Below are 26,715 nucleotides of genomic sequence, written 5' to 3' on the forward strand. Positions count from 1 at the left end.
GGCTGTCGGAGGAGGAGGGGAGGAAGTCCCTGCCCTGAGGGCCTCCCGCTGCTTTCCTGTCCCCTGTCTGTCCCTGAGCAGCGGGGACAGGCCCCCACCAACCCTGAGCAGCAGGACAGCGCAGGGAGGAGGACGTGAACTGTCTCGGGGCTCTAAGCGAGTAGCTTATAGTGCTTTTTAAGTTGTGCTTTTCTTTCTGTGCATTACTTTAACAACAGCCCCTGTTTCTGGGGGGCTCCCAAGGTTCTTGGTCCCAGGCACACGGGATCCCCTGGTGGGCTCATAGGTCGGCCTTGTTTGCTTCATCAGCAAATGAGTATGCACACTCAATTTATTTTGCTGTTTTTATAGTTTTTGAAAAATGTCATTCCATGCTTATGTCTTTCGTTTGTGAAAGGCATAATTGAAGAAACAAAACTTTTGAATTCCAATTTGTTTATAGATTGGGTCAGAAAAACCCACTGCAGTTGAAGTTAGAATTTAAGAATCTCAATTTCTAATGGTTTATTCTGTTGGAATATGGATGTGGATCAGTAATGTGGGCCCCTCTGAGTCTTTCTGTGCATTGTTACTCTTCATAGAAGATGGAATTAAAAGAGCTGTATTTAGTATATATTTAAGTTGCCAGTTAGAGCAAAGCAATATTTATCTTTAAGAAATGTCTGTGTTTTTCCAGGGAAGGTTTAAACTTGACTTTATAATTTAGAGCCATAATTCTATATCTAGATGAAGCCAGAAGTTAGAGGTCATTTAACTTTTTTCTTTTATCCAGACTGATCCTCACTGCTTTTAGGTCAACAGCTGCACATTCTCTGCAGATTCCAATTTTGAATCAGAAAGATACTTATCAGAAGCATAATTGCATGACAGGATTTTTTTCCTTTGAAAATAAAACATTTTCTACTTGTTTACTTCAGGTAGACGTCCATCAGTATTTAATATTCAAGTTAAATGTTGCCGAGCAAAAGCACTTTAGATTTTTTGTACAAAATTCAGTTTTCAGAACTTGGTAAACAAGCAGCAGTTTGGCTTTGTTCTCCTATCAGGTTTCAGTGGCCTCTGTCCTCTCCTGGTGGGAAGCGAGCCTTCCCTACTGGTCACCTCCTTAAGCCAGGGGGGGCCCGCCCGACAGCTGCGTCCTGTGTGCCCAGACCCCGGGGTGGGGTCGGCCTGGTCCTGGCCCCAGACCCTCCTGCAGCTGCTCTTCCATCCTTTGTGACAGCCGCTTCTTCCTCCCTTAACCGCCCTGCCCCGTCCCGTCACCTCTCGTCACCAAAATAGGTCCTCACCCTGTCATTTCTCTCACTTAATTATATCAGAATTCCAGGAAGAAGCCAAAGAGAATTTTTCATGTTTCCAACTATAAATATGTTTCCAAAACTATGTAGAGTTTTGCAGTCACAAATTTAATTTGCTATACTATACAAAAAGTACCTTATAGACAGGGTTCAGGATTTTTTGATATTCTTAATCATGAGGAGGTTGAGAGCATCCCTTTTCATCACTGATGTGGTATGACATGGAGAATACCCCACGACACTGATGAGCGTGTGCCCCACTGTGGCCCCTGGCTGTTGTGCTGCGCACCCCTCACAGCTCGGCTGCCACATGGCGGATGCGTGCAGTGCCCAGACTGAACAGCGCCTGCACCCCTCAGGTCTTCTACGCCGCCCTGGACCAGATCTACCACGGGAAGCACCCACTCCGGAGCTCGACCACAGACATCCTCAGGGACACGCAGGAGCGCTTCTACGGCCTGCCCTACGTCCCCAACACTGTGAGTCTGGTGTGTGCCCTGTGTGTGCCATTGGGTGGGCACAGGTATCAGGTGGGGGGCTGTGAGCCTGAACGGCTCTGCTTGGCGTGGAGGCTTCCTGCAGGTCGGGTGCTGGGAATGCCTGGTCGCTTCCAGCCCCCAGCCATCCCTGACATGTGCTCACTGTCCTGCCGGCAGCGTTCCCCTGGGGAAGTGGGGGTGAGAAAGGCCGCTGGAGTTTGTCTGTGGTTTTTCCCGTTATTTTCCTATGATGAGAAAACTGCTGGTGTGAGATGACGGCAATGCTTGCTCCCCAACCATTGTTACTGCAGAGAGAATCCACACTGGTGGCAGGAGTTGGAGGGGCGTGGTTCGTGCTCTGTAGCGTGGAGAGCAGGCACATCGCTCCTGTTCACTGAGGACTGGGTGCCAGATGCCGGCCAGCTGCTTGGCCCACAGCTCCTGACTCTGACAGCAGCCCCGTGAATGGGATGGCTTCCCCACCTTTGGGGGTGCACCTGAGGCTCGTGCACGTGACTTGTCTTATCTGAGAGCATGTGGGGGTGAGCGATGCTTCTGGGGTGCAGACCCAGCCCAGCAGCCGTGTGTTCTCATCTCCTGGGTTCCTTAGGAAGCTGGGGTAGGAGAAGAGTGCCCAGGGCTCTGGCATGAGACTGGTGTGTTCGTACCAGTCGGGGCCTCACGGCAAGTGGTGGGAGCCCAACTCCTAGTGGCTTCAGCAGAAGTTGAGTCCCATGACTGCGAGGTGCAGGGGTTGGTCGGCCTGGTTGCTAGCTAGCCGAGTTGAGTGAGTTCCTACATGGTGGTTTTAGGTTTCTCCTCCTTTCATGTCTCATCTCTTTTCTCCGGAGTTGTCTTGTTCTCAGGCAGGCAGCCCTGTCCAGGTGATGTGGTGACCACCAGAAGGTCCAGCTTTGTCTTCTCAGAGAGAGAGCTCATTGGAAAGTGCTCTATAAACTGGAAAACGCCAAATAAATGTGGTTTCATCTGTTGCAGGGCTGAGTGCCAGCATGTGTTGCGCTGAGAGTTTGCATTAGTCAGGAAACTGTGACCATCCACTAGATGATCAGGCCCTCACGCTCAGCCTGGGGGGTGGGGGCGCTCATCTTTACCAGACAAGCAGAGTCACCAGAGGGTTCGTCTTCATGAGACTCCCATCTGCAGCACTTGATTGGCTTAGAAGCTTCATGACATGCCTGAGGCACACAGTGCTGGTCACAGTACAGTGTCTGTGTGTGTATTTGATTGTCTTAGAAGCTTCATGACATGTTTGAGGTACACAATGCTGGTCACACTACCATATGTGTGTGTACACACATATATATAATTTATTGTTTCAGTGTATGTGTGTGTGCTGCTGCTGCTGCTGCTGCTAAGTCGCTTCAGTCGTGTCCGACTCTGTGTGACCCCACAGACGGCAGCCCACCAGGCTCCGCCATCCCTGGAATTCTCCAGGCAAGAACACTGGAATACATACATATATAAAATTTATTGTTCCAGTGCTGTGTACTGTTGTGTACTTGGATAACAAAAGTTAGCACCTTTTTTGGATAAGTAATATATAAAAATTTAACCCATCTCTGTTTACCAGCAACAAACCAAAAAACTGTAAATATGGTATTACAGCAAGAAAAAGTAGAAGGTACCTATCAAAACTGGTCTGTCTAGTTTTGATTTTTAAATTTTTAAAAATACTGCTTTGATATTTATAGAAGGAAAGGTCACCTCCTCCGAGAGGACTGTGCCCAGTGTTTTGGGAGGGGTGCTGGGTCTTTGTTGCTGTGGGCTCGTCTCTGGTTGCAGTGCACAGGCTTCTCACTGCAGCGGCTTCTCTCGTGGACACGGGCTCTAGGGCGTGTGGGCTCAGTAGTGGCTCCCGGGCTCTAGAGCGCAGGCTCGGTCGTTGTGGTGCGTGGGCTCAGCTGCTGCGTGGCACGTAGAATCCTCCCGGATCCAGCATCGACCTGCGTCTCCTGCACTGGCAGGCGTACTCTCGGTCACCGAGCCTACCAGGGACGTCACCGAGCCTACCAGGGACGCCCCCAAAGTACCTTGTTCAAAAAGTATGTTGTGTTTAATTTCAGTATCCTAAGTAAATGAAGGACTGACCCATATTTACAGAAGGAAAGATCTGATGTAAAAATGCCAGTTTTTCTCCAATCTGTACACTTAATATAATGTCCTCACTTGTTGGCTTGACCCTAATGGGCTGACTGTGATCTCCTGTGGCTCAAGAACAGCAGCAGAAGGGTGGGCTTGTCCAGTCAGGACCACTACCCAGGAAGCTGGAGGACTTAGGACTGGGTAGCAATGCTATGGGGGTACAGGGGGCACAGAATGGTGGAGCCAAGCCCAGTGCCGCAGGCAGGCTTGGTGCATTTACAGCCTCCTGACCATCAGCCAACGGCCCTGCAGCTGTGAGGGCCGAGAAGGGACTGCTCAGTTTCAGCCGTGCCGTCCTGATAGATCGTCCACTGGGAAGAGATGAAACCTGCATCTGTCCCCTTCTGCACACTAAAGTAAAGTGGGTTAAAGACCCAGATGTGAGGAGCGGAGGCTTAAATTTCGGAGAGAGAGTCTATCTGAGCGCTCCTTTTCGTTCCTGTTTGGACTCTGGTATTGTGCGTACGGCACGGAAGACTGTGTCCACTGCATGATGGCTTGAGTTTTCTGTTCAAGAACCAGGTGAAAACAGGTAAGGAGCTACAGGTTGGCACAGAGGTTTTCAGCATTGTAACTGGAAAAAGATTTTTTTGCTTTCTAAATTGTTGTTGTGGTTTTAAAAAACAGATGACATAAAATGTACCATTTGGAAAATAAATATTTTTTAAAGTGCTGTGAATGTGCAAGAGGTCGGACATGTGCTGTGCCCCCTAGAGTGACGTTGGGGTTGCCGGAGGTGAGTGGCAGAGCGAGTCCAGAGCCGGCTCACTCTCACCCGTCAGGCACACACGCACCACAGATGTTGTCTGTGCTTCTTGGTGTTCACCACTGTCTGGTGTTGACTGGGGTGTGGCCTCGTCTGTGAGGACGGTGTCCGGTGTTGACCACGGTGTGACGTCATCTGTGAGGATGGTGCCCGGTTTGTTGACTGCAGTGTGGCCTCGTCTGTGAGGATGGTGCCTGGCGTTGACTGTGGTATGATGTCTGTGAAAGTGATCCGGAGGCTCAGCTCCTTTATGGACCTCAGAGAAAGTGTGGTCTCAGGTCCCATGTGCCGAGACCAGTAGAACTATAGACAGAAGTGGATAGTGAGCCCCAAATTCAGATAGTCTTACCCCTGGTGCAAGGAGGGGCGCACTGAAGTCTTAGGAATGCTCTCTCATTTAAACTAATCAGCAGCCGTGCAGTTGGTAAATGGGTCACTCAGCAGAATACAGAAGGGCGTTCCTTGTGTGCAGCCTGTGCTTCGAAGTGGGAACGGGCAGTTTTGCCTGCAGCGTGTGAGATGAAGAATGGGCTTGGGTGACGCGCCGGGAAGTTGTTTCCCCATGGGGACCACACTGCTAGCAGGCAGAGGGAGCCAGCAGGCTGAGGACCAGTGTGGAAGGTTCCTGTGAGCCTGGGGGTGGGCTGGGCAGACAGACCTCACTGGGCGCTGGTGCTTTGTAAGCCAGGAGGGGTGGTCCCCATGTTGGAAGGGGCCTTTGGGAGGAGGGGTGCAGTGTGGGGACTGGTGCAGGGGGCCAGTTCAGGCTGAGCGGACGATGCCTGTGAGTAGACGTGGGACCTGGGGCTGCAGGCCAGGAGGCAGGGCTGAGGAGCCATGTAGGAGAGGGAGGCGTGCGCCCGCACAGAGGATGCTATGAGCGGAGAGCCTGCTGGGTGAGATGGGGGAGGTGTGGGATGGCCCACCCTGTCAGCCTGTCTTCTTGTTGAAACAGCTTTTTTCAAGTACCCGCAAAAACTGAGATTTTAAATGTGTTTTCTGTTCCATTTCTGCTCCTAGAGAGTGACACCTACTCTCTTTTTAGGGTGAGGTAGCTGCAAGCGTTGCTTGTAGGACATTTACCACGGATTTGTGTTCATAGTAGATACACTCTCAGCAGATGAGTCACACGGGACCTAAGGGTTTCCTGTCCGGAAGCTGCTCAAGTTTCGAGCAGATTCTAACCTGTGTCGCTGCCATTGTGGTTCTAAGTGCAAAGGGGCCGCCGATCGACAGGTCAGGGTGGAGTACGGCCAGCTGTGAGCCAGCCTTCATCCAGTGTGCTCTCCCCTGCCAGCTCTCCTTCAGGCCGCCTGACCATACAGAGCCAGGACCACCAGCAGCAGCAGGTGGCGAGTGGAGAGGGTGGGTGCACCGGGCTCGTGTGCTCGCAAGCAGTGTTCTGCTCTGGTTGGTTTTCTAGTCTCAGAAGGTAGGTCACAGACACACCTGCATGGGGAAGATGCCCCTGCTCGCGTCAGTGTGGCTGTGTTTTCATTAGAGCTTGGTTGCTGTCTTGTTCACTTGATACCACTTTTGAAGAACTTCTTTCTCCAAAATAGATATGTGAGTGTGTATAGAAATCCTTCTCCATCAGAGGGCAGACAGACTGAAAACCACAATCACAGAAAACTAACCAATCTGATCACATGGCCCACAGCCTCATCTAATTCAATGAAACTATGAGCCATGCCCTGTAGGACCACCCAAGATGGACGGGTCATGGTGGAGAGTTCTGACAAAACGTCCACTGGAGAAGGGAATGGCAAACCACTTCAGTATTCTTTGAGAACCCCATGAACAGCATGAAAAGACAAAAAGGTATGATACTGAAAGATGAACTCCCCAGGTCGGTAGGTGCGCAATATGCCTACTGGAGATCAGTGGAGAAATAACTCCAGAAAGAATGAAGAGACGGAGCCAAAGCAAAAACAGTACCTAGTTGTGGATGTGACTGGTGATGGAAGTAAAGTCCGATGCTGTGAAGAGCAATACAGGAACCTGGAATGTTAGATCCATAAATCAAGGCAAATTGGAAGTGGTTAAACAGGAGATGGCAAGAGTGAACATTGACATTTTAGGAATGTGCGAACTAAAACGGAATGAAATGAGTGAATGTAACTCAGATGATCATTATATCTACTACTGTGGGCGAGAATCCCTTAGAAGAAATGGAGTAGCCCTCATAGTCAACAAAAGAGTCCGAAACGCGGTACTTGGAGGCAGTCTTAGAAACGACAGAATGATCTCTGTTCGTATCCAAAGCAAACCATTCAATATCACAGTAATTCAAGTCTATGCCCCAACCAGTAATGCTGAAGAAGTTGAACGGTTCTATGAAGACCTACAAGACCTTGTAGTACTAACACCCAAAAAAGATGTTCTTTCATTATACGGGACTGGAGTGCAAAAGTAGGAAGTGAAGAAATACCTGGGGTAACAGGCAAATTTGGCCTTGGAGTACAGAATGAAGCAGGGCAAAGGCTAATAGAGTTTTGCAAAGAGGGTGCACTGGCATAGCAAACACCCTCTTCCAACAGCACAAGAGAAGATTCTTCACATGGACATCACCAGGTGGTCAGTACTGAAATCAGATTGATTATATTCTTTGCAGCCAAAGATGGATAAGCTCTATACAGTCAGCAAAAACAAGACCAGGAGCTGACTGTGGCTCAGATTATGAACTCCTTATTGCCAAATTCAAACTTAAATTGAAGGAAGTAGGGAAAAACCACTAGACCATTCAGGTATGACCTAAATCAAATCCCTTATGATTATACAGTGAAAGTGAGAAATAGATTCAAGGGATTAGATCTGATACATAGAGGGCCTGATGAACTATGGATGGAGGTTCGTGACATTGTACAGGAGACAGGGATCAAGACCATCCCCAAGGGAAAAGAAATGTAAAAAGGCAAAATGGTTGTCTGAGGAGGCCTTACAAATAGCTGTGAAAACAAGAGAATCGAAAGGCAAAGGAGAAAAGGAAAGATATATCCATTTGAACGCAGAGTTCCAAAGAATAGCAAGAAGAGATAAGAAAGCCTTCTTCAGCTATCAATGCAAAGAAATAGAAGAAAAAAAACAGAATGGGAAAGACTAGAGATCTCTTCAAGAAAATTAGAGATACCAAGGGAACCTTTCATGCAAAGATGGGCTCAATAAAGGACAGAAGTGGTATGAACCTAACAGAAGCAGAAGATATTAAAAAGAGGTGGCAAGAATACATGGAAGAACTATACAAAAAAGATCTTCACGACCCAGATAATCACGATGGTGTGATCACTCACCTAGAGCCAGACATCCTGGAATGTGAAGTCAAGTGGGCCTTAGAAAGCATCACTACCAACAAAGCTAGTGGAGGTGATGGAATTCCAGTTGAGCTCTTTCAAATCCTAAAAGATGATGCTGTGAAAGTGCTGCACTCAATATGCCAGCAAATTTGGAAAACTCAGCAGTGGCCACAGGACTGGAAAAAGTCAGTTTTCATTCCAATCCCAAAGAAAGGCAATGCCAAAGAATGCTCAAACTACCACACAATTGCACTTGTCTCACACGCTAACAAATTAATGCTCAAAATTCTCCAAGCCATGCTTCAACAGTACATGAACTGTGAAATTCCAGGTGTTCAAGCAGATTTAGAAAAGGCAAAGGAATCAGAGATCAAATTGCCAACATCCATTGGATCATAGAAAAAGCAAGAGAGTTCCAGAAAAACATCTACTTCTGTTTTATTGACTATACCAAAGCCTTTGACTGTGTGGATCACAACAAACTGTGGGAAATTCTTAAAGAGATGGGAATACTGGACCACCCAACCTGCGTCCTGAGAATCTGTATGCAGGTCAAGAAGCAACAGTTAGAACTGAACATGGAACAACAGACTGGTTCCAAATCAGGAAAGGAGTACAAGGCTGTATATTGTCACCCTGCTTATTTAACTTATATACAGAGTGCATGATGAGAAATGCTGGACTGGATGAAGCACAAGATGAAATCAAGATTGGCGGGAGAAATATCAATAACCTCAGATATGCAGATGACACCACACTTAGGGCAGAAAGTGAAGAACTAAAGAGCCTCTTGATGAAAGTGAAAGAAGAGAGTGAAAGAGTTGGCTTAAAACTCAACATTCAGAAGACTAAGATCATGGCATCCAGTCCCATCACTTTATGGCAAGTAGTTGGGGAAACAGTGTAAACAGAGAGAGAGTTTATTTTGGGGAGCTCCAAAATCACTGTAGATGGTGACTGCAGCCATGAAATGAAAAGATGCTTGTTCCTTGGAAGAAAAGTTATGACCAAGCTAGACAGCATATTAAAAAGCAGAGACATTTCTTTGCCAAAAAAGTCCGTCTAGTCAGAGCTATAGCTTTTTCAGTAGTCATGTATGGATTTGAGAGTTGAACTATAAGGAAAACTGAGTGCCGAAGAATTGATGCTTTTGAACTGTGTTGTTGGAGAAGACTCTTGAGAGTCCCTTGGACTGCAAGGAGATCCAGCCAGTCCATCCTAAAGGAAATTGGTCCTGAATAGTCATTGGAAGGACTGATGTTGAAGCTGAAATTCCAATACTTTGGCCACCTGATGCAAAGAACTGACTTGTTGGAAAGACCCTGATGCTGGGAGAGATTGAAAGCAGGAGGAGAAGGGGACATCAGAGGATGAGATGGTTGGATGGCATCACCGCCTAGAGGGACATGAGTTTGAGTAAACTCCAGGAGTTGGTGATGGATAGAGAGTCCTGCCGTATTGCATTCCATGGAGTTGCAAAGAGTCGGACATGACTGAGTGACTGATCTGAACTGAACTGAAGTATAGAAATCCATGTAGGTATCTGACATTTGTGCATTCAAGCAGATGAAGAATTAGGTTTTTATAGCTTTACTTTTAAATATATCTTTCAGAGGTTTTCATCACAGATATCACAAGTTTAGTTCACTTTGTATAAAATCATATCATAGCTTACTGACTTTATGTGGCGTCCAGCGTTGGTGGTTTTATTTGAAAAGGTCTAATTTTAAATTAACTGATAAAACACTAAGATAAGGAAATGTGTCTATTAAACGATTTCTACCATCTAGATTAAAATGGCAGATATTTTCTGATCAGTTATTTTTAAAGGAAGCCTGGTGAGAGAGCTTGATTAGGTGGGAGCTTTTAAATATAAATCTGAGGTCTGCTTCTGACCTTGGCTCTTCTTCCCTCACACTCAGATGTTGGCTCAGGGAATGGCATAAAGGTTTCTTTCTTTCAGCGTGTTAAAAAAAAAAAAATACTGTCTATTAAAACAGTAGAACTAGACCCCAGGGTGGTTAAAAATTCGTCAGTCCCTTTCCAGAGAATCTAGCTTCAACCATTTGCTAGAAATCCTCCTTTCTCCTGTTTAGTTTCTTCCCTGGGGAAGTAGTCGTGTTTCCTCCTATTCTTATGCCTTGGCTCTTGAACAAACGAGAACAGTCTCCTGGGAGGTGAAGGCATGCCCAGGTGGCATAGTTTGGCCTACTTGACGTTGCTAAGCACGTTAGATTAATCAGAACAATATTTATTTTTTTTCTCTTCAATACAAAGACCATATGGTGCCTATCTAGAAAAACCTAAGTGGTTAATTGCATGTTAAATTCCTTTCCTCTTTTGTTGCATAAACAACTGAGAAAATATTTACCTTCTCTGTCATGCTAGATTTATTTATGACTTTGTAACTAAAACACAGAAGTGTTATAAATTGAAACTTTAATCTCAAGATTGACTCAGTTGCTAAAAATTTATATGGTTTCAGCTTGTGGGACAGCTGCAGCTCTAGAGTTCACTGATCTAAAACACGAGGAAGTCATATGACTTGCCCGGTTGTTTTTATAACATAGTCCTTGGCGCCAAGTCACCAACTTTCATTCTCATCTTGGTTTTCATGAATAGTACGATGCTTTAGAAAAAAAATTTTTTTGACTGCAGATTCACAAAGGCTAGGTCAAGTGAAATAAAAACCCAGGATACTCATTTCTTCTTCACCAGATAGACTCTGTTTAAACGATACATGTGTCTTTTAGATTTGAGGATGTTTATGTTTCCAGAAGCTTCCGCCCTGGTGATTGTCCGAGTGGATTCTCCTCCATGGTGACCGTGGGCAGGACGCAGGGAGCTTGGGATCCCGAGGTCTGTTCCGGTGGCCTTTTACCTGGCCCTGGGGTCTTGGGGGTAGCACCAGCCCTGTAAGAAGCCTCTGGCTGAGTTAGGTTAGTTGATGCCAAACTTGCATCTTAACTACATTTGAGGATGTCATCAGTGCATGTAACCAGAAACCGAAAGGTGTGGAGGGTTTGCAGGCGGTCTCCCCTGCCTGGGCCTGTCCGGGGGCGCTGGAGGGTGGAACCTCTTTCCACAGATGTAGAGGCACTTCTCATCCTTGGTCCTCCACGTATTTCCTTCTAGCACCTCCGCGGTCTTGTTTGTTACTTTTAAATCGTTGTCTGTCTAAGTTTCCGGTGGTGTGAGTCTCCAGATTTGAAACCAACTTTACTTTTTCTAACTGGTTTTTTAAAAACCGACTTGCCCCTCTGATTTGAAAAGGTCTGCTTTGCGAGATGCTAAGATTTGTGTCTGAGTTTCCTTTTCAGGGCTCCTGCCAAGGCTGGATAATCATTTGTGAGGGTTTTTGTCTTTTGTGGGTTTTTTTATTGTTTTTTTCTGTTTTTATACATAGGTGCCTTGCTCGACTTTTCCTCCGTGGATCTGCCTGTTCCTGTCACACCGTCTTTGCTGATGGTCTTCCTGTCAGAAGCGCCTCAGGCATCTTGTTTCTGTCCTCCTGTTGTTGTCTGGGCTTTTTTCTTGCTCTGGTGAGGGGCGCTCTTACTGCGCCTTCCCCCCTTTTCTAGCTCTTTATCGGGGGCACTTCAGTGTGTTGATGTTGTGGCTGACATTCTTCATGAAGGTCCTGCTGTCCTTGATGCATGTTCACGGGATCGTAAAGGTTTCCAGATACCACTCTCTTATGTATAAATACATACTTACACATGTGTATGAAACCTCACAACATATGTAAGTCATATTTTTGCTGTCCCTTTTCAACATTTCTGTGACCTTCGTGTCCTTCACTGGTCCAGTGGCTTGAACTTTTTAAATTTTTTATTTTGTATTGGGGTAGAGCCAGTCAATGTTGTCAATAGTTTCAGGTGGACCGCAAAGGGACTTAGGTGTACATACACATGTACCCATTCTCCCCCATACCTCTCTCCCAACCAGGCTGCCACATAATGTTGAGCAGAGTTCCATGTGCTGTACAGGAGGTCTTTGTTGATTATTCACTTTCAATATAGCAGTCTGTACGTGACCTTTCCAGACTCCCCAACTATCCCTTCCTCTTCCCGTCCTTCCCTGTAACTATAAGTTGGTTCTCTAAGTCTGTGAGTCTATTTTAGTTTTGTAAGTAAGTTCATTTGTATCATTTCTTTTTGGATTCTGTATATAAGGGATGTCATAAGCTAGTTCTCCTCTGACTTCACTCAGTATGATGATCTCTGGGTCCATCCATGTTGCTGCAAATGGCATTATTTCACTTTTTTTTATGGCTGAGTAGTATTCCATTGCATACGTATACCACATTTTTATCCGTCCCTCTGCTGATGGACATTTAGGTTGCTTCCACGTCTTGGCTGTTGTAAACAGTGCCGCAGTGAACACTGGAGTGCACGTATCCTTTTGGATCGTGTTTTTCTCCGGATATATGCCCAGGAGTGGGACTGCAGGGGCATGTGGGAGGTCTGTTTTTAGTTTTTTTAACGGAACCTCCTTACTGCTCTCTCCAGGGGCTGCACCAGTTTACATTCCCACCGGCAGTATAGGGTGTTCCCTTCTTTCCACGCCCTCTCCAGTATTTGTTGTTTGTGCAGTTTTTGATGATGGCCATTCTGGCTGGTGTGAGGCAATATCTCATAGTTTTTATTTGCATTTCTCTAATAATCATTGATGTCGAACATCTTTTCATGTGCCTCTTGGTCATTTGTATGTCTTCTTAGGAGAAATGTCTGTTTAGGACTTGTGCTCATTTTTTTTTTTTGAGTGGGTTTTGTTTGTTTTTGATGCTGTTAAGTGTCTTGAGCTATTTGTAAATTTTGGAGAATAGTCCCTTATTAGTCACATAAATTGGCAAATATTTTTCCCAATTTGTGGTTGTCTTTTTTGTTTTGTTTATTGTTTCCTTTACTATGCAAAAACTTTTGAGTTTGAGTAGGTCCCATTTATTTTTGTTTTTATTTCCATTATTCCGGGAGATGGATCAAAAAAAGATGTTGCTGTTATTTTATGTCAGAGTGTTCTTTCTGTGTTTTCCTCTAGGAGTTGTATAGTGTCCACTCTTGTGTTTAGGTATTTAATCTGTTTTGAGCTTATTCTTGTGTATGGAGTGAAGGAATGATCTCATTTCATTTTTCTACATGTGGCTGTCCACTTTTCCCAGTACTATTTGTTGAAGAGACTGTCTTTCCAGCATTGTGTAGTCTTGCCTCCTTGGTCATGGATTAATTGACTGTTGGTGCTTGGGATTATTTCCGGGTCCTTCTGTCCTGTTCCGTTGATCTGTATTTCTGTTTTTGTACCAGCTGATGACTCTAGCTTTGTAGTATAGTCTGAAGTCAGGAAATCTGATTCCTCCAGGTCTATTTTTCTTTTTCCAGATTGCTTTGGCTGTTCAGTGTCTTTTGTGTGTCCTTAACAAATTTTGACTTTTGTTGTTGTTGTTGTTGTTGTTGTTGTTGTTCTGGTTCTGTGAAAAATGCCATTGGTAATTAGACAGGAATTGCATTGAATTTGTAGATTAAGTGGCTTGAACTTATAAAATCACGCCAAATAACACTGGAGACGTTGAACACCCTGGTTGTGTCCACGGTTTCAGTGGAATATTTCTGGCTGGATTTGAGAGCGAGCCTGTATGTGTGTTTGAGAGGCTGTTCCCGGGTCAGGAGGCATGTATTCCAACCATGAAGGCAGGAGTGAGGAGTGAGGTGTCGACCCAGGCAAGGCAGCTGGAGTTCGGGGAACGGGGCAGGCGAGGTCACCCCACGTGGTGGTGGTGCAGCAGATGCTCAAGACTTGGACACTGCTCTGTAACGTGAGCGCTGACTTGAGTGGTCATCGTGAGGACCAAGTGAGATCACGTGTGTGGAAGCATGCAGCCCAGTGCCTGGTGAGAGCACAGTGAGCCTTAAGCAGTAGTGTTCTCATCAGTGTCTCATGTGGTTACCGAAGGGGGATTTCATCTCTGCATGTGGGGCGGCTGCAGCAGGAGAGTCAGGTTCATACATTAAAGGAGATGGACACCCCTGCCTGTGGTCAGGATGCTGAGGCTGACCCCTGACCAGAAGGATGGCCGTGGGCCAGGCCTCCCGCGTCCCGTGACAGTGCCCACAGCCACATGCTCCACACTGTGATGGCGGGTCTGCCCTGAGAACCTGCATCCCCAACCAGGTTATTGTGTGTGAGAGGAGTTTACCATGGAGTTGCTTACTTTCGGTTTGTAGTGTGTACAGTTAGTAATTGTGGAATTGAGCACCGTGCTGCAAGCTCTATTTAATACACTCGCCCTTCAGATCCTTCTCTTCACGTGTGTGTGTGTTTTCAGAGTCTCAGGGAAGCTTAGAAATGCTTGCTGATTTATGGAGAGTGAAAGTGAACCAGACTTTCTCAGAACATTTAGAAAATTCAGACACTTAAAAGCTAAAAAGCATAAAATCAAACAATATTTGAAATGATTTACACAACTTCAGCAATAACATTTTTCCACTTAAGCCAGTGTGTAGTATAAACAGCCCTTCATGTGGCTCAGTCCTTTACATGAGCACAGTGGAGGTCTATAAATCAGATAGTAGTTTACATTGATCTCACACTTTTTCTAACTCATTGTCCTTCTTAAACTTACTGTATCTTTCAAAAAGTCGAACCAGTTCTGTACAGAATAAGTTAAAGTGAATAAATAAATACATAAGATTCTGGAGAATAATATCTAGCCACGGCTGAGTTTAGAGAAGAGATTTAGAAAGAAATAAGAGGACATCAGTTCTTTTCAGCCTTCAAGAAGCCACTGCTCACACCCAACCTTCGCGAGATCACACCTTGACCTTCAAACCCCGGAGCTGAGAAGCCGCCTCGCAGGGCTCCTGTTGTTACTACCTTGTGAAGTGATGGTACCTGAGGACTTTTATGTGAAGAGTTCCAATAATGCTTAGGTGCTGACTTTTTATGCAGCACTTGTTTTGAGTTGCAGTAATATGCACTGTTGGGCATTGCCCAGGGTTTCCATACGTTTCAAGCATAAATACAGCAGGATTTTTTTTTTTTTTTTTGGTAAGAAATTGCTAAAAGCTGTTACATCAGGAATGTTGGAGATTCTTCAGACGAGATCATCAGGGAAGACTGATGACAGGGCGATTGAAAGCAGGCAGCCCTCGCAGTTTCAGGGGCTCGGTCACGTGTGTTACGTGTCAGTTCCTCTGTACAGAATGAATGAAGGGACCGGCCTGCTGCAGGTGATGTGGCATCGTGAGCCCTATGCTGCACTTCCGGAACAGGCCCCCTTGGGGTGGGGGCGGGGACCCCCAGTTGTGCATGGCAGGACGGGGATGGGGAGGGTGTTCTCACCTCTGTAGAAATCGGGTCTCATCTCGTCACTCTTAGTTAGACACATATCCACTGCAGCCTGCTGCGGTCTACAAATGAAGTTATAGCAGGCACTTTTAATATGATCCGAAGGGATCATTCACTGTGCGAATTAAGTAAGTTTGCAAAGCAGCAATTATTCACACCAAGGCCGTTGGGTACAGATCATGTAAAGTTAGTGGTCTGATAGGCAGGAGCCAGTTAAGTGAAGAGTTTCCTGTGTGGACACCAGATTTCACAGGTTTCAGGAACAGCACATGACTGAGAGTTAACTGCCCTGAGTCCCCCATGCACCTCAGCCTGATCCCAGGAAAAGTTAATGAAAATCAGTAACATTTTCCATTTTGTGTTTTCACTTCAGAAATTCAGACAGTGTGTGTGTAGGCCGTACATTAATTAGTCATTTTTACCTGTTTGTTGACATCTTCATAATTTTAGGGATTCACCTAAATTACCTCAATTAATTAGATCACCATTATGTTTCCATGTTTCATCTGATAAGAACATTTCCATCTGAATTGGTTGCGTCTTTGTTCTGCTTATGGAGTTGGTTTTGACAGATGCATACTGGTATTTCTGTGGGGTTTTACCTTTTTTTTTGTTGCAGATCCTTTCCCCCCCTATTTATGTATAAATAGAATTGACAATGGAATCATTATTTTGGTTAGGTAGTTTGGAGTACTTTTTTCGTAGAAGACTGGGTCCAGTCTCCTTAAAATGAGCCATAACTGTACCATTAGCAGAGAAAATGGTTTCTAGTTGTCATTAAGAACTTAATAAATTCTCATACTGGTACTGTGGAAATCATTCAGACTTCTATGGTAATATGGAGAAGGGTTTGTTTTTATATACTGGAGAGCAGTGTCAACATTCTAGCTCGCTGCTCCACTTGGGGTAGGGTCCTTGTGCGTCAGCTTCTCACAGCCGTCAACTCTAGGCGGCCCCCCCGCCACCTGCCGTCGGGGGGCCAGCAGTGTCAGCACCCTGGCATACTCGTAGTGTAATGCTCTGACGTCAGCCTGCACAGGGGCTCTCCTTTTTAGCTGTAAAAATAGCTGAGTGGTATCCTTTGATATGTGTTGAAGCCAACAGGATAGAAATTAATATACGAGTTGTAGGGTCTAGTCTGAACTTGGGAATATGGCATGGGGATCTGTTTGAGGATCTGTGGGATTTGAAGTCCAGGTGGCTGTAATCTTCACATGTGTTGGGAACACAGAAGGTCCCATAGTTAGAAATGTGGAGCGGGCAGTACAGAGGAATGGGGGGCAAGAGGGTGGGTGGGGAGCTCGGATTAGGACCCCGGGCTTTGCATCCTGTGTGCTGTCAGTTGGATTCCAGGTGAAGTTGCTGCAACAAACCCCCAGAACATCTATTTCTGCTTTATTGACTATGCCAAAGCCTTTGACTGTGTGGATCACAATAAACTGTGGAAAATTCTGAAAGATGGGAATACCAGACCACCTGACCTGCCTCTTGAGAAATCTGTATGCAGGTCAGGAAGCAACAGTTAGAACTGGACATGGAACAACAGACTAGTTCCAAGTAGGAAAAGGAGTACGTCAAGGCTGTATATTGTCACCCTGCTTATTTAACTTATATGCAGAGCACATCATGAGAAACGCTGCGCTGAAAGAAACACAAGCTGGAATTAAGATTGCCGGGAGAAATATCAATAACCTCAGATATGCAGATGACACCACCCTTATGGCAGAAAGTGCAGAGGAACTAAAAGCCTCTTGATGAAAGTGAAAGAGCAGAGCGAAAAAGTTGGCCTAAAGCTCAACATTCAGAAAACGAAGATCATGGCATCTGGTCCCATCACTTCATGGCAAATAAATGGGGAAACAGTGGAAACAGTGTCAGACTTTATTTTTCTGGGCTTCAAAATCACTGCAGATGGTGAGTGCAGCCATGAAATTAAAAGACGCTTACTCCTCGGAAGAAAAGTTATGACCAACCTAGATAGCATACTCAAAAGCAGAGACATTACTTTGCCAGCTAAGGTCTGTCTAGTCAAGGCTACGGTTTTTCCTGTGCTCATGTATGGATGTGAGAGTTGGACTGTGAAGAAGGCAGAGCTCCAAAGAATTGATGCTTTTGAACTGTGGTGTTGGAGAAGACTCTTGAGAGTCCCTTGGACTGCAAGGAGATCCAACCAGTCCATTCTGAAGGAGATCAACCCTGGGATTTCTTTGGAAGGAATGATGCTAAAGCTGAAATTCAAGTACTTTGGCCACCTCATGTGAAGAGTTGACTCATTGGAAAAGACTCATGCTGGGAGGATTGGGGGCAGGTGCAGAAGGGGACGACCGAGAATGAGATGGCTGGATGGCATCACGGACTCGATGGACGTGAGTCTGAGTGAACTCCGGGAGATGGTGATGGACAGGGAGGCCTGGTGTGCTGCGATTCATGGGGTTGCAAAGAGTCGGACATGACTGAGCGACTGAACTGAACTGAACTGACAGTGACTTAACTACTTACTGACCAGAGTCTTTCAGTATTCATTTAAAGAACAGATCGTGGGCCACAGCCATTAGTTTCTGCAAAAGCCCCTAGGTCAACAATGTGTGAAGTGAGATAAGCCCGAAGGCAGAGGCAAGCAGGTCGGGCCAGGGGCTCCTCCGCTTGTGGCTTCCCTGAGTCCCAGGTGTGGGTCTGGCTCCTGCTTCTTCCAGGGGAGCAGGAAGGGAAAGAGGTTTCGGGGGTGAGCCACTGTCTTCTGAAGCACCTGGTCTGCACTTAAACCCACTGCTGGCACACGGCCACCCTGAGTCACCAGAGACCCGGGGGGCAGTGGTGCAGGCCAGGGCCAGCTGGTCAAGGCAGACTCGGGGATGCTGGGCAGGGCCTGCCCACGGCCTTGACCCGCTTATGCTTTTGAGTCTGCTATAAAGTAGAAACTGTTAAAAATAATAATTATTAAAAATTATAAAATATTTGTAAAAATACCTTCCTCGAAAAATTTTCATGAAGACACAGGGATATACTTTAATAAGCATCATTGGTCTCCATTCTTAATTTTCATTTTGCTTCTCTTGTTAATACTTCCGAGCACAGCTCTAATTCTTTTTCTTTTCCTGATACTCTTCTTTATTTATGGCCACACGATTGCGGTTGCTGTGTGTGGGCTTTGCCTAGCTGTGGCGAGCAGGGGCTCCTGCAGTTGAGAAGCTCGGGCCTCTCACTGTGGAGCACAGGCCCTTGGGCTCACGGTTGCGGCTCCGGCGCTCTAGAGCACAGGCTTGCTGCGTCTATGCTCGGGCTTCGTTGCTCCAAGGCACGCAGGGTCTTCCCGGATCAGGGATTGAACCCATGTACCCTACGTTGGCAGGTAGAGTCTTTACCACTGAGCCAGCAGGGAAGCCCAGCCCTCTGTTCTCAAATAGATACCGGTGTGTGTCTCCTACTGCCATGCAACACGTCACTGTGCACTTGTGGCTAAGCCAGCTCACGGCTCCTGTGGGTGGGGTGGCAGTCGGGGTGTTGGCCAGGCGGAGGTCTCACCTGGGGCTTGCCTGCTCCACCCGGGTTCTTGGCAGAATTCTCATGTTTGCAGGCTGACTTCCTGCTTGCTGTCAGCTGTTGGACCCCGTGGCCCTCAGGTCCCGAATCCCCCACCCAGACATCCCTTTCCTCTGCCGAGTCCCGATGGTCAGACCTACCCGCACTCACGGGGTGGAGGCCCACGCAAACATCCATGGAGGACGGGGCCTGCAGGGGGCATCCACCATGGCGGCTGGGTTTCTCCTAAAATCGCCTTATTCCAGACAGAATCCCTGTGTGTTTGGCACTGCTGTTTCACAGGTTTTGGTAAAATGTCAGTGGGGACTTTTTATTAGAAATACTTGTCTGTATGACTTCATGGAAACAGGTACACACATTGATAGAGAATATTCACCTGAGAAGGCAGGTGTGGCGGGGGTCCCCTGGTCCCCGCATGGTTGGGTGGATGCTCTGGACACCCAGGGCTGGGCCTCTCGGGACACAACCCGGGCAAAGCGCTGCTCGTGCAGGGGGCCGACAGCCCAGGATGAGGGCTGTGCATGGGGCTGGCGCATGAGTGCTCGCGGTCTTGCTGTCCCTCAGCCCTGCTCATGGCGGGGGCGCGGGGCACACCGGCCTCCGCCAGCCTGCGCGGTCCTGCTGGCCCCTGGCTTGTTGAGTCTGCGAGGCTTCACGGAGAGTGAATCGCACATGAGGAGACACCATGCAGATGCTTACACAGTCCAAACCTGGCCTCTGGTGCCAAAGCCGGCCGCCAGTCTTACAACCACTGTCATATAGTGCAGGCAAGGAGTTCTTTAGGAAGAAAAACACCAGCTGTGCCTCAGAGTCAGCCTGAGGCCCTGATGTGTTCTTGGTGCCGCGACGCCCTCTTGCTTGTGGGGCGGGTGTTGTTCCTGGGCGCCGGCCTCCTGGTCTCGGTCCAGAGTCCAGCCTGTGAGGAACCGCTGTGACACAGCTGTGAGGTGTGCGTCCTGTCCACCCCACCATTCACAGACAGTGGTGAGTGCCTGCTGTGCCCCCGGACCTTGTTCTTAGGGAAATTTCAGCTCTGCATGTGACCCAAACCAGGCCAGCTGTGGTAGCGCTCACGGGCCACGCTCAGAGCCCCGTGCCGCGGGGAGGGCCGGGGTGTCCTCAGGTCGGCCACGCCACTGACCCCAGGGGCTGTCTGTTTGTTGTTTGCAGCTTAGTCGATTAGGGAGAAGTTGTTTATCTAGTTAAACATGTATTGTGATGGTGAAACTCCATACTTTATTTTCCAGGGTGTGAAAGGATGTATTAGACAATGATGACCTGAGTTTAGAAACATAGGCTTTAGTTTTCTTTTCTCTCCTGTCAGCTGAAGCATCCATGAGGAGACAGTAGGATTACGCCTGCAGGTCAGGTTTGTTTCAGAGAAGCGCCTTCTGAGGACAGGCTCTGGTAGCAGCGGCTCTGCCGGGGGGCCGCCCCTTGGGGCGAGCCCGCTTCCTGCCAGGCAGCCGCTGCAGCTTGTTTTCAGCTCCCATCCAGAGACAGCACGTGCCAGGAGTTCACCGGGGGAGGCTCTTCTGATGGTGACAGCGTCACTGTCATCACTGCGGGCCTCCCAGACGGGATTGTGGACGTGTCCTGCTCGGGACTAACGCTCCTGCCACGAGGCTGGGCCTCCTCTCTCTGTTTCTGTCTGACCCGAGTCCAGCGGCAGTGAGCTTGTATAGAGCAGTCGGGGTCAGGGCGGCCCTCCTGAGGCCTGTGCTTGGCTCGTGGCAATAGCCTTCCTGCCCTGTCCTCCCTGGTCTCCCCGTCTTGTGTGACCCACGTAACCCAGCCCTGTTGGCCTTGGGCCGCCCCAGCAGCCTCATTTCAGAGGCCCATCTCCACGATTGGTCTCGCTCCAGGGTCCTGGGGGCCGAGCCCCAGCCTGCGGGCTGGTGGGGACTTGCTCCCCGGCTTCGAGTGTGACGACGTGGAGGGTGCTGGCGTGAGGGCCGCTTTGTCAGGGGAGACGGAGGGACACGTGTGCAGGCTCACCCTCCCTGTGTCTCTTCTGTCCGGCAGGCCTGGCAGCTGCGCTTCAGCCACCTGGTGGGTTATGGCGCCAAGTACTACTCCTACCTGATGTCCAGGGCCGTGGCGTCCATGGTCTGGAGAGAGTGCTTCCGGCAAGACCCTTTCAACAGGTAACAGACCTGGGGGGTTTCACGGCTCGCACCCCTGCATCCGAGGCCAGGTGCCCAGAACTCACCTGGACCCTGCAGGAAACTGGGCCACTGTGAGCCAGGCGTCCTCCCGGGGGGCCAGAGAGGCCAGTTCCAGTTCACAAGTCCCGAGAAGGCGCATCCTTTGAAAGCAGAGCACAAATTCCCCTCTGGGCTTGCAGTCTCTCAGGGCGTCCTTTCCCCTTGCCACACAGATGGTGGGGCTAAGGCGGGGGCCTCAGACGCCCCCAGCAGGTACACATCAGTCCCACGTCCGTGGCACAGAGTGTTCTCAGAGGGGAGACAGAGGCTCAGAAGGGCCCTGCGATTTGTTCAAGGCATCACAGTGAACAAACCAGACCAAGATGAGGTCTGCTGATCCCTAGACCTTCACTCCCCACAACCCCACCCCCCTCAGCTCTTCATGTCATTTGGCAAAGGCTTGAGTTTTCTCAGTTAATAGTCGTTCTCAGTGGAAGCTGATGTAATAGAGTCTCTAAGTGTTTTACAGCCCGGTGCCCACATGCTATTTCATCTCCCACCCTCTGTACCTCCGTGGACATTTGGGCTGCTGTTTAGATTTTATTACTTTCAAAGGCTCTAAAGCCTAAATTGAATACCATGAATCAACTCTGGGGATTATAGTTCTTTACTGAAGATTTATATAAAATAGGCAAAATACTCTCTTGTTTAAAGGAATCACACTTTACTAGAAAACCACATATCCTTAAGAACATGTGTTCCCCAGCATTTGTACCTTGTTTATGTACGCATTCTCGCCTAGACATGCAGTTGCTATAATTTTATGGACATGTAAAAGTAAGCTAGTAAAAATACTCATTGGACTAGAAAATGTCTAAGCTCTATCAAAAGATCCTTTTTGGTCCCTGTTCTGAAAAGTCTCCAGGCTGGAAGCCAGGCAGCAGAGCCGAGGCTGGCCGGGGCAGCCGTGGGCAGGAGGGCCTCTAGCTGCCTGTCCCTGGCCTCCGCCCATGGTCCTGTCTGGGGCACACGCCACCCCAGCGCTCCCTTCAGGATGGAGCCAGGATTAGCATCTGATGTCAGTGTGTTTTTGATGCTGAAATGCTAGCAACAGTCCAGGTTAGAAACCACAGTCACAAAATCACCCACATAAAGAGCCTCCAGAAATAGTGGAAAGAAAGCATTATTTACTTAACTTTAGTTATTTTGCATTAAAGGAGTTGCATTTTCTTTTTCAAAAGGTAGGCTTCCCTGGTGTTCAGATGGTAAAAGCGTCTGCCTGCAATGCAGGAGACCCGGTCCGATCCCTGGGTCGGGAAGATCCCCTGGAGAAGGATATGGCAACCCACTCCAGTACTCTTGCCTGGAAAATTCCATGGACGGAGGAGCCTGATAGGCTATAGTCCATGGGGTCGCAAAGAATCGAACACAACTGCAACTTCACTTTCGCTTTCAGCACTAAATAACTTGTTTTCAGGTGTCACTAACTTGGAGAATTTCTGTCTGTGAAAACGCCTCCAGTCTGCCTATTTTGCTGTCCCCACAGTCTCTGACCATCGCCAAGGCCTCTCCTGAACGTTTTTATGCCTTCATTCTTGTGTCACTGTTGTTTTTCTGTTTGCTGGGTGCCATCTCCAGTTCTTTGCTGAGAGAATGGAATAAATGGTTTCAAATCTCTCCTCTTCACTGAAGTAATCCTAAAGATGATGGAGGAGGAGATATGTAACACACAATCCTTTCTACAAAGCGCATGCTTGCTACAAACAAAGTGAAAACTAGAGTTGTCCTCTTAGAGTGAACGTATCACTGCTGGTCTCTGTAGAGTAAGGTGAAGATAGGAATCGGATGTTTAGAAACCAGAAGATGATGGAGGGTGGCTTCATCTGGGGGTTCGGGGGTGTGTGGGGTGTCTGAAGGTGTGCTGACAACCCCGTCTCTGCAGGGCGGCGGGGGAGCGCTATCGCCGGGAGATGCTGGCCCACGGTGGGGGCAGGGAGCCCATGCTTATGCTGCAAGGTAAGCCAAAGTGAGACGCGCTCTAAGGTTTTTGAGCTATGTGTGTGTTTTGCATCATCTGTGATGAAAGCTGTTCATATTTTGGTTTTTCTTTTAAAGAGAGGATGCTTCAGCCTTGCACGTGGCTGCGAGGGTGTCTCACTGTGTCCCCAGATGACAAGGCAGTGACTGACTGACTTAGATGAGGAAAGAATTTCAAGCTTTAGCTCTCAAAATGTTACTAACATGTTAATCGGAAACTTGTTGCAAATTCTCAGAAAACTTGTCTTAGCTTTTGATGGGTTACAGTGGGTAGCCTAAAGAACTCATTTCTTCTCTCTCATGAACGCCCGGCTATATACATTGTTAGAAATTCCATGGCATCATGGTGGGTTTTTTTTTACTTGTTTCAAAATTAGAACCTACTTAAGTCTGTTCTGTGACATAGCACAGTGCTTGTTTTCCTGTGCGTTTTGGATGAAAATCTAATTGTGAATGGGAGAGACTGTCATGGTATTTCAAGGAGAGGTGGGTGGTGGTGTCTTGGGGTGTGGGCATCACCACGGCGGGTCCTCTGATGGTGCAGCAGGAGGAGGCCCTGAGTGGGGCGGTGCTGCCTTCAGGCTGAACCCCGCAGTCCTGCTAGTGAGGGGTGAGGTGATGTCTGCTGCCCGGGTCTGTACTGCTGTCCTCGTGGGAAGGGCCGTGTCCATCCCAGCCCCATGGCTGAGAGCTGCTGCCTGGATCTGCACGGCTCTCCTCACAGGAAGGGCTGTGTCCATTCCGGCCCCGCGGCTGAGAGCTGCTGCCGTGCCTGGCGCTGGAGGCAACCCTGAGTGCACAGCCCTCCTGGGAAGGTGCGCACATCCAGGCTCGGTCTGCCTGATGCCGCGGCAAGCGCGTAACGTGGGTCAGCCAGCCCAGCCCTGCCCTGTTTCGGGGTGAGCCCTGGCCTCCCCTCAGGATCACCTCGGGGCACCCTCGTGATGAGGCGCTGACGGCTGACTCTCCTAAGCAGCCCCCTGAGGAGGCTGCTCCTTCTGCCCTCCCGCTGATGGGGTCAGCTCAGGGCCAGCCTGCACATGGCAGGGCACAGCAGAGCCAGGCTCAAACCTGTGCCTTCAGAGCCCAGGACAGCCGGCTGCACATTTCGTGTGGACTCAGGTAAACGTGTGCGCACTTGGTTGGCGGGCCGTGGAGACGGGCAGCCCGCTGTGACGGGTCCTGGGCGAGAGCTCCCAGCGGCAGCACTCAGGTGCCCCTCCCGACCCCACGTCTGCACGCCCACACCTGTAAACATGAGCCCACGTACGGCCCCAGCCAGAGGAGAATACCAAATCCTTTTCAGAGTTTCCTCTTTCGGTGTATTTTTCTCCTCTGCTTCTAAGCTTGCTGTGTCATCTCTCCAGCAAGTCTGTTCTTCATATGAAACATTTTTGTGTCAGGAACCTTAGTATTTTTCCACTCTGAAACTCATACTCACAAGAGAAAAGCAGGCCTGTGGTTCAGACTAGAGAAGATAGAGCATCCAGATTGCAGCTAGCTCTGCTCACGGGCATTAACATCTTCCTGATACCAGCCCCCAAGACCCACTCCTCCACACACTTAGTTACCTGGCAGATGAACAGAGGGTGTGATGCTTGCTGTCACCCCACAGGGTGGGATTTGTAGGACAAGACCATCAGGGGCACCCCCTCTTCTGTGTGTGCGTGGCCAGCCTGAGCCCCAACTCAGGACCGTCCTGGACTGTGGCTCACAGCCTTGGGCAGTGATGGACACGTCAGAGTTGGGAGGGACAGCTCAGTCTAGCTGGTCTTACTCTTCTGTGAACACGTAGGTGCTTCGTCTATTCTAACTACTTACTAGGGACACGTAAAGGGTTCTCTTACCTAGTGGGAGGTAAAGAAACAGAGCCCTTACTCTCAAGTTGTGTACCTCTGTGACCAAATAACAACTGATTAACCTCCTGACTCACCTAAGAGTGAGCACTGAGAGGAGCCTCAAGCCGCTTGTCAGTCAGGACTCCCTGCGTCATGCTTGGGATCTGAGTGACAAACACGGCACAGGTGAGCTTTAAGGTTACTCACTCGGTGGGCAGGGTCTGCACGGATCTCCACACACAGGCTTCTCTCCTAACTCTGCCCAGGAGCCCCGGGGTAAATCCACAGAATCCCTCTCAAAACTCTAAATGCCACTTGAAGAAAACAAAATCGTAGTTAAAAAGCCATTTCCTTCCTCGAAGGGGGGAACGTCCTTACACAGTAAACCAGAAGTGGATCTGCAGGCAGCAGCTCCGGTGCTTTACTGAGTTACTCAAGATGGTCAGCTTCCCTAAAGGAAGCAGAGTGTGGCTTATTTGCAGGGCAGGAAACGAACACACACTCAGAGAATGGGCTTGTGAACACAGGAGGGGAGGGCGAGGGGGACAAATTGAGAGGGTAACATTGACACACATACACGCCCCGTATGAGACAGCTGGCTGGTGGGGAGCTCGGCTCGGTGCTGTGTGATGACCCAGAGGGGTGGGATGGGAGGGTCGGAGGGAGCCTTAAGAGGGAGGGATATATGTATACTTATAGCTGATTGACATTCTTGTACAGCAGAAACTAACACAACTTTGTAAAGCAGTTATCCTTCAATTAAAAAGAAAAAGGGTTGGTTGTCTATGAAGCCCATGACAAGTATCATAGTTATCAGATGCTTTGTTGATGCTATCAGATATTTGTCTGACAGAGAAGGCAATGGCAACCAGCTCCAGTACTCTTGCCTGGAAAATCCCATGGATGGAGGAGCCTGGTAGGCCATAGTCCATGGGGTTGCTAGGAGTTGGACACGACTGAGCGACGTCACTTTCACTTTTCACTTTCATGCATTGGAGAAGAAAATGGCAACCCACTCCAGTGTTCTTGCCTGGAGAATCCCAGGGATGGGGGAGCCTGGTGGGCTGCCGTCTATGGGGTCGCACAGAGTCGGACACGACTGAAGCAACTTAGCAGCAGCAGCAAGACACATATTAGCACTTTTAGAGTCCCAAGAAGCTCTCTCTAAATATTATTGCCATGACATGAATTACACCTTTTACTTATACTCAGATTCTCACTTTAAATTACAATATAAAACATTGGTACAGCTGTAATAAAATGATGCTACTATATGCAGGGAAAAAAAAAAAACATTTCTTTCTAATCTTCAAGTCATGTCCTTATCTTGTTTTAAACACATCCATAGCACATATAAGGAGGATGTTTTAAGCAGAATATTTAGTTACTTAATCCTCCACTAAACACAAGATGCCAACACCTGACCAAATCCAAGAATTCTGGGGAAAGTTGCAATCTTTGCACATTCCATACCCCGCAATGTTCTCTGGTTTAAGCATCACATTTCTTGGTAATAAGAGAACTTACTTTTTGCTTAAAATAAAACCATGATGATATATGCTATATTCATTTTGTCATTTTCAAAAACATACTGGAAAGCTTCAGGTGTGCCGTGGTGAACAGTGTCTCTCACAAGCTCTTCAGAAACTGAACGGCTCTCTTGGAGGAAGATAAGCGTGCAAGTGAGGTGGTACCTGGTGCCCCTGAGGAGGCTGGTGGGGTCGGAGCGGCGCTGCCTCACACTCTGAGAAGAGAGGTGAATTCCTCCCAGGAGGGTCTGTCCTCCCTCGCAGACCGCTCTATCTTTCTT

At 48.1% G+C, this 26,715-nt stretch overlaps 1 protein-coding gene across 1 annotated transcript in view; it reads left to right on the top strand.

Annotated features, from left to right (window-relative positions):
• MIPEP (mitochondrial intermediate peptidase) overlaps positions 1-26,715 on the top strand; it is an 80,203-nt gene that overhangs the window by 43,053 nt on the left and 10,435 nt on the right. The window contains exons 17-19 of the mRNA XM_068984363.1: positions 1,658-1,777; positions 20,909-21,030; positions 22,973-23,046. Of these exons, the coding sequence (XP_068840464.1) occupies positions 1,658-1,777; positions 20,909-21,030; positions 22,973-23,046 (316 nt within the window). The remainder of the gene's footprint in view (positions 1-1,657; positions 1,778-20,908; positions 21,031-22,972; positions 23,047-26,715) is intronic.

This window comes from Capricornis sumatraensis, chromosome 12, assembly GCF_032405125.1.
Source record: "Capricornis sumatraensis isolate serow.1 chromosome 12, serow.2, whole genome shotgun sequence".
Taxonomy (NCBI): Eukaryota; Metazoa; Chordata; class Mammalia; order Artiodactyla; family Bovidae; genus Capricornis; species Capricornis sumatraensis.